Source organism: Numenius arquata, chromosome 5, assembly GCF_964106895.1.
Source record: "Numenius arquata chromosome 5, bNumArq3.hap1.1, whole genome shotgun sequence".
Taxonomy (NCBI): Eukaryota; Metazoa; Chordata; class Aves; order Charadriiformes; family Scolopacidae; genus Numenius; species Numenius arquata.
The window spans coordinates 18,734,524-18,745,785 of record NC_133580.1 but is presented as its reverse complement, the minus strand read 5'-3'; the positions used below and the strand labels follow the sequence as shown (position 1 = coordinate 18,745,785).

General features: G+C 36.1%; 1 protein-coding gene across 1 annotated transcript in view; it reads right to left on the bottom strand.

Moving 5' to 3' along the window:
- Positions 1 to 5,899: 5,899 nt before the first annotated feature.
- Positions 5,900 to 11,262, bottom strand: part of DIAPH2 (diaphanous related formin 2) — a 247,897-nt gene continuing 242,534 nt past the window's right edge. Inside the window, exon 28 of the mRNA XM_074147988.1 lies at positions 5,900 to 9,985. Within this exon, the coding sequence (XP_074004089.1) occupies positions 9,921 to 9,985 (65 nt within the window). The 3' untranslated portion in view covers positions 5,900 to 9,920. The remainder of the gene's footprint in view (positions 9,986 to 11,262) is intronic.

Sequence of the window (11,262 nt, the reverse complement as noted above, 5' to 3'; positions counted from 1 at the left end):
AAACTTTGCTTTTGATAGAGAACTTATCTTTCATTAAAATTATAGATTTAGGTAACAATAATCTGACAGGGGATTATAATAATATAATAGTATAATATATAATATATATATACACATATATATAATATATATATAATATAATATATAATATAATAATCTGATAGGGAATAATTTCAAAGTCCACAGAAAAGCTGCCATTTATTTCATTCAAAGTATCAGCCTGAAATCAGCAGAACCAGGCTTAATATGCACAACCTACACAGCAGCATCCAGATGACTGCCTCTAGTACACAAACATTACAATCATACGTTAGGTAACTGCTCTAATAATACTAAACTGAAGAGCATTTTGGATGTCTGGCTTGGCATATTAACCAGACCTAAAGATCCAAACAGGAACTAATTAAGGCTCTCTATAAATTATATAAGCTACATTTTGTATCTTATCACTACCTAACAAAACCTGACGTGCTTTTGTGCCTACTAGCTCCTCAAGTAGGGTTTTGTTTCCCCCAACATCTGCATTTTAGCTTCTGATACCAGTAGGTCATAGGGGCTATAAATTACCCTCGTTACCTTAATAATCACAGGATTGCTGAATAAGCTCCATTCCATCATAACATAATCACATTCCAGCATCTGCATCAGGCTTTAAGACTTCCCTCTGCTTATGAGGAATACTGGTCTGAGGCAATCAATACAGAAAGCATTAACATTGTGCAACATATTGTGTATGTGATAGAGATACTTGCATATCATTACAGCAGCAATACCTCGATGATAAACTTACGTGTCTAAAGTGAATCAATACAAATTTTTGCTTCAAATAACACATGCAGGTTGTAACAACAAAATGTGTTTGTTGCATTTCATCTGAGTACATTACTGTTTTCAGTATTTTTTTTTCTTTCCACTGCAATGCACTGTTCAGAATTCTACAGGTGTTAGCGCTGAGGGAATCTAAACGGGTTTGCAGACTAACTACAGAAATCTGCTAATTTCTTACCAAGGAGAAGGAAGACAAAATTAATTTGGGCCAACTTACCTAGTCAATGCAAGGAACAATTTCTTTGACAACCTTTCAAAAATGAAGCTGATAACAGCATAATCTTGTGTAAGTTTTGCTAACCTATCTCTAAAGGTGATGAAATTAAAGTTGGAGTCTAAGTTGCTTGCTCTAGGATAGTAGCTGGGCTAAGAACAGAATCAAAGGACCATTACCACCAGGTTAATGCTGTACCTATACACAGGGGTCTTGCATTGCACAGAATTCCTCCAAGTTGTTCAAATGGAACTAAAAATCAACTCTAATTTCTTTTAAATTGTCCTTCACCTTTCAAGTGCAGAGAAAGCTGAAATCTGTAAACAAACTGCTGCAATAATGCCTGCCTGAGCCTGCAGTGCGAAACTATGACTTTGAGAAAGCAGCAGCTTCTTGCTTCTCAAGCACCACCTAAGACGCCAGAGAGCGTTCCCTTCCCCTGCTCTGGCTTCCTGCCCTGCTGGGACCAGCCTGCAGCACCACCTTGCCTTCTACAATTCCTTCCCAAGACCTGACCATCCAACTGCAAGGCCCTTCCTGCACTGCCCCAAAGGCCGGGAACGGGGCTGCCTGGAAGCACAGCCCAGTGGGCAGACAGATCTGCCTGCTCATGCTAAGCTGCTGCACCTGAGTGTCTGGGGTTTGGGTCTTCCCTTGGGTGAGACTGGGCTAAAAAGGGAAAACTACACCAGAAGAACAGAAGAGTCACCATTGTACTGATGTGGATCTTCTTTCTACATCCTTCTCATTCAGCACTTGTATTTTTTCCCAAGTGTTTCTCAGCTTTTTCTGCTTTTCATTTGATGATAAGATGTTTTACATCAAAATTTTTCTCAAAAAAGTCAAAGCTAAAAGGACACAGCTCAGAGCATTGAAATCAGCTCTGACTACTCTCGGGGGGGGGGGACGGGACCAACAAGATAGCATTATCACCACTGCAGAAACTGTCCAACCCCACCAGTTTACACCTTTTGATTTTACACTTTTCATAAGCAGGGAGTAAAATATTTATTTAGACTTAATGATGCCATGGCCACTAACTTACATTGCAACACTACTACTAAGCGTTATTCCTGACTGCCAACAATATCCTGTGATGACCTAAAATTATCTCATTATAAAATAAATAAATAAAAAATTAAAATATCAATCATTATCACTTTATTACCATGCTTCAAAAATCTTCACAAAAAAAGTTCTTCATTGGGCAGACTGCTTGGAACAGTGTAAGTTCCTCTCCTCTCCCACAAATCCCACATTGGCAGAATTCCGCAGCTGGGCATCCTGCAAGCCTCATCTTAATTTCTTAGCACTCAAGAATTTAAGCACAACTCCGGACAGTGAAATGCAATAAAGAACAACATAATCACATAAAAATATTTTCAGGTGAAACGTAAAAACTCTCTTATATTTAACTTGTTTATGCTACTGGAAATTAAACTTATTTTATTGAAGTTTGCAAGTGCACCTCCTCTAAAGAAAAAGCTGCTATGACTCTTTCAAGACTCGTCACCTAGACACAAAATAAATAAACTATATAAAATATTGTGGTACTCTCTTTTAGCTACTATTTGAAACTCATTAAACTTTGCTCAAACTATTGTTCACTGGAGTCAAAATTATAGCTGATTGAGAGAGACTTGTTTCAGGTAAAATACGTATTATGTTTACACGTGCATTGCCAGAGATTAAATTACATTCTTCTTTGCTAACAGAATTTTGCAGTATTTCTGGAAACGCAGTTTTCATTTGGCCTTTCTGTGTTACCACAGCTTTCAGAATCCCTCAAGCTTCACTGCAGTGTAACAGACCGGTTTCAAAATCTATTATGGCCAGTGCCAAATGCATGTAGGCAAATTTGCCTCTCTTGTGTTTCTGTTTGGTTTTAGTACCACTCATTACATGTAGCGCAAAGGCCTTTTTGCAGGTTTGTCACTACTTTTTGCCTTTGTAATCTCCTTTCTCTTCATGGCAGCGAATTCAGTCATTGAATTATCCTTTTTTTTTTTTTTTTTTCTAGTTAGTCTGTATTTTTTTTTCATCTGCAAACACTGCTGTTCTTTATATTGACCAATCCTGCACCAATTAAGTATAACTTCACTTGAAGAGGTATGGAATCAAGCTGTGGTCCATTAAAGATGTTATTTCTTTAAATTTACAACTTTATTCATAGCTTATAATACATATACCTTTGGTCAGCACTTGTTTTATCTCTTCAAAGTAATCCTTTTCCCTTTTTTAGTACTCCAGCAGATAAAGCATGTTTGAGAAAGTGTGATTAACAGTTCCTTCCACAAACAGAATAGTCTTCTGAGCCACTTCAGGGTATCTGCATCACCAAAATGCTAAAACAGTAACAGCATGACGTGAGTCTCCAATGCCAATGAACTGCCAGTCTGATAATTATTCATCAAGTCATCCCTGTACTCTCAAAGACTATTTAAAAACATACATTTCTGAGTGTTGTGGGAGGAACTTCTACAGGCCCGAGGCCTGGGTACGTGGGGCTGGTGTTATGTCAGTGGAGAACGAGAATTAGTTTACACCAGATCTGACCAATGTCTTATTGGAACCAGGTCTTACTTACTTTTTTTCTAAAGGACTCAGGCGCTTTAAAAAGCAGATCAGCACTCTCAGGGCTTTTCAGTCATCTGTGCCTCACAGATAATTTGCCCCTTAAGACTCGGAGATCAATTATTTCAACGGAAGAAAGTTGGGCACGTTGCCCTTCTGAAACCTGGTGGCACCACTGCCAGCACGTGTCCCACAGCAAACCCCAGGCTGCCGCATGCTTGCTCCACATCTGTCCCAAGCAGGCAGGGGAGAGCCCCCTCAATCAAAAACCTGTGTGATTTTGTTAGCATGGTGCCTGAGATAATATCCTCTGCCTCTCAGATGGGTTTCTGAGGTTGGCCTCGTTACTACACTAACACAAATAAACTGCTTTCAGTATTTTGTGAATTCAAGTGGACTAAATTAGTGTTTGCTCACAGCCTACAGGCAAACCAAAAATCCCTAATTTGGATTTTTTTTCTTAATCTTAGTTTCACATCTACTGAAAGGGATTAATTATGGCCATTAAGCAATCATCAAATACTGCTGAGCAAATCAATTGAATGTTTTCATAATTTTACTACAGCCTAGTAATATTGACTTCCTTGAAGAAATAGTAGACGGGGGGAAGTATAGCTCAAATTTACAGAAAGTATCCAAACGTAAGCAAGAAGTCTATGCGGCAGAGTGCCATAACTTGCTGTCAATCTGAAGTTCACATACAGGATTTCTTAAGCATGTGAGGAAGCTACAGAAATAATTACCATTGAGAAAGGTATTAAGGTACCTGCTGCTTTTTTCAGGACAAATTCTCCCTGCCAATCTCCCAAAGGCAAAAATATCTGAGAGGATGATGGGAATCCCAGACTCCTACACTAGAAAGTCAAGAACATTTACCTAAAAATAAGGAACAAGAATATAGTATATGCAGGACACAATTAGTACATTTTTCTTAACCGTGACAATTACAGCATTTACATTTATAGCTGGCACTTGGAAGTTTTCATCCTTTTCCATGTTAGTCCCATAACACAACAAACCTCTACTGCTTCACCATATATCAAAGTGCATTTGAACTACAGTGCTGTTCATTAGAAATAAAATGGTGCCTTTCACCATCCCTTAGCATGTCTTTTCCACATACAAAAAGTTACTTAAGGAGTGTTACATCAACATGGCTGATGGTATTCATTAGCATTCCATTCAATTAGAATCGTAAGTACTTAATGCAGAAATTCAGTGCTATCTCTCTATACTGTTGGGCAGTTCAGTCTATTATGGTGACATCAGCAAGTTGTTTAAGGCGCAATATACAGTTTTGAAGGTAAAAGTCTCACAGGTTTCTATTCTGTTAAGACCATTTTGTGATGAAGTGAAGCAAATAATTTGGAAAACTCCAATAATAGCTGTCCGACTATATGTCTGTCTTAAGAAGTCTATATTGGAATCCAGCCACTTAAAATAATATGGACCCATGTAATTCTTTTAGTGATTCCCTTTTATTGTTATTGTTGTAAAAGTAAAACAGTATCATCATGATTTAAAGTTGGGGTTTTTTAATTATATAATTTTTGGATAATTTTGTTTTTAAAGTCCTTCTCCATTGGAATAGATTCCCAAATTCAAGTCAAATACACTTGATACTTCTGAGGGGGAAAAAAAAAAAAAAAAGAGATCCATAAAATGTGAGTAAGCTAAAAGGGAAAGTAATTTCAGCATGATAATTTTATATAACAATAACAGATTTTGAGGTGATGGTACTCAATAGGTAATAATCATTATAAAAAAGCAAAACATTGGCGCACCTAGCAAAATCATGTTATTTATATCTTTATTACAGTTTTCAGAATACATGGATTAACAATGGCCAGGCTGTGATTTCATCAAATTCCTATTTTAAACATTACATACAAACACAAAACTGTTTAAAAAATAGAAATGCATGAGTTTTGTCACTTTTTTTTTTTTTTTTGTTTGGCATCAGGAATCACATGACTTCCAAAAGGGAAACCAAATGGTGCACGATAGCAGACTGACTGAACGGTAATAGATTATTGTTCACATCCTGTGGCATATGTATCACCTCAAACAGTGCTAAAAGAAGCACTACGAGAACACAGCTTTCTCCTTTAACATTCTTCTAATGACACCAGTGGGTGCTGAGTGACAGCTTGCAGGACCGCAGAATTCACAGGCTTACACAACTCCCTTTCTTGTGCACAGAAGCAATATGTGATCTGAAATAGAGACACCTGAAGCTGAGGGATTTGGCTTTATCTGCTTTGATTATTTTTTTATTTATTTACATGTTGTATGCATGCGTGGGCGCGTGTGTAGATACTGCAGAAGAAAAGATGTAGAGGTTTCTTACAATACTTATTTTAAAATGAGTAACTTGTAAATACAGTATGGCACGTAAGAGGTGGGCTTTACATTGCTTTATCATTTAGCATCTGTTATGCCTGACCTCTCAGCAATTCAAAGGCAAACATTAAGGTATAATTCAGCCAAGCATTTGTTTAATGGACAAGAAGCCATTTACATATATAGGTAAGTTTGCTCCCACATTAACTATTACCAGCTTTAAATATTTACTAGCTATATCATTCTCAGTATAGGAAGTACTAAATTCACCCATCAAAGCAGGATTTGCCTCAGGGATGCAAAAGCTGAACATTGCAAAGTTTTCTTAATGAAAGCTATAGGAGGATTTCCAGAGCCAAACTTAAAACTCAGCCAGATTCTCAGAGTTTTGCAAACCATTTGTATATCGTGGGATGAATTTCAAGTAGGTCACTGATGAATTGTGGTTTGGATAGAAACCATGAAAACATTACTTTTTTACAGCATTTGTCTGAGGTAGTACATATACCACACACAAAAATGCAAAAATATACAGATATCCATAACTATTTGCATGTTACAGAAGGGAACAATGGGAATGCTTTCATTTGTATCTGAATTTTCAAGAAAGAACAGATAATTTTAGATAACATTCTTCATATTGACCATGGTTGTCTAAAACCAGAACAAATTATGTACTAGTATTTCTGGGAATACTTCCTGAAGCTCTTCATCAATGCCCTCTCAGGCACTAATTTTGTTTTGGCTTTAGCATCACTTCCTAATATGATTAACACTTAAACCAAACATCACTTATGTGCTGGGAAAGGGTATTTGTTGAATCACAAACAAACATACATGACAAACTGTGTTGCACTTTTTTCTCAGTAACCGCATAAACCTTGAGCAAAAAATGTCTAGTGTCTTTACATTTCTGATTTGTACAGCCAGTAGTTAAGCAACAGAGATGTATATTTGTATATGATTTAAGCATTTCATTCCCATGTCAATTTATCAATAGCAAATTTAGCTCAATTCATCGCAAAGGTAAGTTTATCTTCCTCTTAAATAAACTAAGAAATGTAAACAGTGTAACATCATTAAAAAAAATAAAAATCTCTTCAGTACTTGTAACTGGTAAAATGTGAATGCAAACAGATGTGCTGGTATATTGGTAACGTAATGTCTCAGAGGACATATAGTGAAACATAATTAGCAAGAAATTTATGTATGAACCCTCCAGCGATTTTCTTTCTGGGATTACATTGAATACAAATATAATTTAACTGATATATTTCATTTTTTAAAATTAGAAAATAAGGCAAGTGCATTTCTGAAAAAGGTGCTACTCTTCTACACTTCTAGATAAACATGTGACACCTCTGAAAATTAGATCAATAATAAAAACATTAAAAATATCTGCAATTTAATATAGACTGAAAAACTATCAAAAGACAAAGTGACCAGCATCAATTTCAGAAAATATTTTAGACTTCATAAATACGAGCACCCTATATTTACATAAATTATCTTCTAAACTATTTTTCCTTTGAAAGACACTTTTGTTCTAACAGATATGTCCATTAAATTATATAAATGTTTCAAATACGAAAAAAGATAGTAGTAAAATAGAAGCATCAGACGATGTTATTTTGGATTTGCCTTTTTTTTTTCTCCTAAGATTTGGTTCTTGAAAATCTGTAGTCAGCTTTCACAGAGCTTTAAAAAAAATAATATAACCCATGGAAATGAAAAACTCGTGCACTAATAATTACTGCTACAGTATAAAGATTCTGTTGTGAGCTTTTGAGTTTTCACATAGCAAGATTATACCAATACTTGTAAATCCCAGCAAAACGCTAAATTTAAAATTTGAATTCTAAGACACTGTTGATTGTAGTACAAATTTATATAGACGTTATGAACCTAATCCTTTTAAACTGGCTTTGTACATTAAGCACGTTTTTATAACTATAAATTTAATAGTTCCATTTTAAAAAGTTATACTTCAATACAAGGTTGATGTTCACCTTACATGAAACAGGATGCAATTCTTTGTATCTCTTACTGATAAGCAGGGAGACAGAATCCTGTTGCATGCATTACTTTTCCCTAAGTACCATACAACTCTTTAGTTTGTTACTAAAACCACAAACAATTTAGGAAGAGTATTAGTTGATAGCACACATTTCACTAGGCTTCAGTTGTATTCCTATGTTTAGAGATATAGCAACGGGCAAAACCCCTGTTTCCTCTGAAGACAGTTTAAAAAAAAATATTATTTCAATACTAGATTGAAAAGGAATTGTAACTTTTCTTACAATAATTGGATATTGATCAGTGTAGTTTGAAATTGTGAGAATTTATCCCAAACTAGTCAGATAGTCTTAAGAGTATCTTACCAGAGAAGCAAAAAGAACCTACTGTACAAAGATGCTTGGCTCAAGCAGTAGTGCAAAGTTACACTGCCCCATGCTGAATGCTCCTCTAGAGCTAGCAGTTCGTGCACAGAACATAATGTGACACCTTACCTTCCAAATATTCTTTATCTAACTTTAAAATCAAAAGTTCCCCATAACACCAGGCAATAAAAGTATTCGTAATAATTCATCAATCAGTGAAAAGCAATAATAATTTGAGAACAAGTGCCATTTACTACATTGTATCTCGTGTTTTTAAATATCATAGCTGAGCAACGTATGAGCAGTTCCACTGGAACTCCCACATAAAATCCTCTATCCCATCCAGATAAAGAACGAACCTTTAGTAAAAAGGATGGTGAAGACTGACCTGAACACCAAACAGACTGTACATTCAACTAGAGTCTGGGGAGAAAAGGGAACTCGCGTTTCCCATTGAGTGGCAGAACATTGACAGTGTCAGCTACTGAACTGACTGCTCACCTGAGGTACTGCAGTGCAGGGGCCTCTATACAAAGTAGAATGGGAGGAGCTTCCCGAAAAATCAGACTGCTGCAATCATTGATCACTGCTATATAGTGCTCCAGGTAGAAAATCTGTCCTTAGCTGCTAAACCCTCAGCACTAAAATCCACCAGTAGAGAAGTAGAGATCCTGCTACGTATTTTACCTGAGAAACAGAGGAAAAACTCAGAGGCAGTTCTGAATAACTTCATAATGTAGCTTGTCTCTAAAAACCTACACAAAGGTATTCTTAGTGTAATGAAAATAGGACAATCGTATTTTCCCCCAAATATCTTTATAAAGAATATATAAGTGCATAATTAGAAAAATCCCTCCTTAGATACAGTTAAAAACATATCCTGCCCTTGATATTTCATTTTGGTAAAATCCTATGCTCTGTTTTATTTAATTTTTTTTAGCAGTGATAATTAACTATACATCATCATCTCAAAAGTGTAGATATGTGGTATATCCTATTTGCAGCCAAAATAGCTGAATCCACCAGGTTTTATATTGAGATAAGATTTTCAGCAACCTGACTGGGGCTATGCATTGCTTTTTTATGGTTACAAAAAAGATTCTGATAATGTAGACCAGCTCATCTCTGAATTTATTAACATACAATTTTATTATTTTTTTCCTTTCATGTCCAAATCGGAACTGAAAATGGAATCCACAGCTGTATTCTTTCAACAGATTTGTATTTTCTTACCCATATAAAACATAACCTAGAAATCCCCAACTCCTTTCATGTAAGTTGCCAGCTTTAAAAAAAAAAAAAGGGGGGGGGGGAGAACAAAAAAAGAAGAACGTAAGAAAATAAGATATATATCCTACTGTTTAACACTGTTTACAGATCTTGGTAGTTGGGGTAATAAGATACAGTATGTGGATTATTTAGCAATAGCTTTTAAAATACATAATATTTATACACCTTCTCATTTAACCAATACCAGTATTCCTTTATGATCGTGGCCAATTTGTATGATTAATTCTTTTCAAAGTATATCCATTTAATTGTAAATAAAACAATTTACTAATTCTTTGGCATCAGAAGAATCATATAGCTGCAATTGTTCCATTGTGGCGAGAACGAGACCTTTCCAAAGTTACTCGTCTGTTATCTGTAATACAAAGAGAGGAAAAAACAAATCACCATAAGATTTGAAACAAGGATAATGCAATGTCAAGAGGTTTTCAAACAGCCCTGAAAATCATTTCAAATGATATGTAAATAAGTAACTAGGAGACTGGATCAGAGAAGTTTCACACTGCAGCTGCCAGACTGAGTTCAAGAGTTCTGCAATCAGCAATAAATTACTTTCTTGATCAGAGAAGCCGGGTGATAAAAGCATTAGGAGAATCCTGAAACACAGTCCCCTTGGAAACAGCACACAATAACAAAAATTCTGGGTAAAAAAATCTTATTTTATAAACAATTTATGCACAGAAGCTCTGGAAAAATACATTGCCATTTTCATGAGAATGTACTGACCAGTGTGGTGGTGAAAAGCCTTCTAGATGCTGCAAGTCCAAAAGCACTAACACTATTCGCTATAATTTGGTACAGAGTTAAAAATAGAACAGTTAAATCAGCCACTTCCTAAGCATTTCCTGATTGTGCAATGTGAACAACTTTTAGTATAAAATATTACACAGTAATTATTGCAATGAATAATAAATATGTCTCTATCACAGGAAAACAATCATGAAGTACCAGCCACGTTCCTAAATGCCTTTAAAATAAAATTTTAAAGCGATGAATATACACATGCACACACACAAAAGGGGGCAGAAAATTAAACCCCACTTAGTCTTCTGGAGGTTTTAATCTTTCGTTTTTAAGATGTGGTCCTGCCACGCAATTATTATTTTTTTTTGTGACTGCTTACTTTTCAACTAGCCTTTTCTATTCTCTCATGTCACAGTCAGGTTGCTGCTCTCTGTTCGCATCAGTACAGTATCTACATTGGTACAGCATCAGGGTGTCCCAATCTATGGCTAGAACTCCCACCTACAACTGGAATATTATAAACCAACGGTCACTTCAGAAGCAAAAAGTCTGACAGACAAAAACTGGAAGTAAGCAGGTTTTCTCAGATTTTTTCTAAATGAGCTGATTTAGCTTTCTCAGTTTGCACAGCGCAGCAGACTATAAAAGCGCATGTGACTGACTGGTCCTGCTGGGGGAATGCACTGAACCTAGGGAAGGCAGAAGGGTCAGGCACAGAGCATGAGACCCCTGCGTGTCTGATGGGTAAAAATATATACTTTGTAAAACCTATTGACTGGATCATTAAGTTCTAGAGACGGGGCAAAGGCTGGAGCAAAGACCAATCAGGGATCTCATCAGTGTACATAAATACCCGAAGGGAGGGTGCAAAGAGGCCGGAGTCAGACT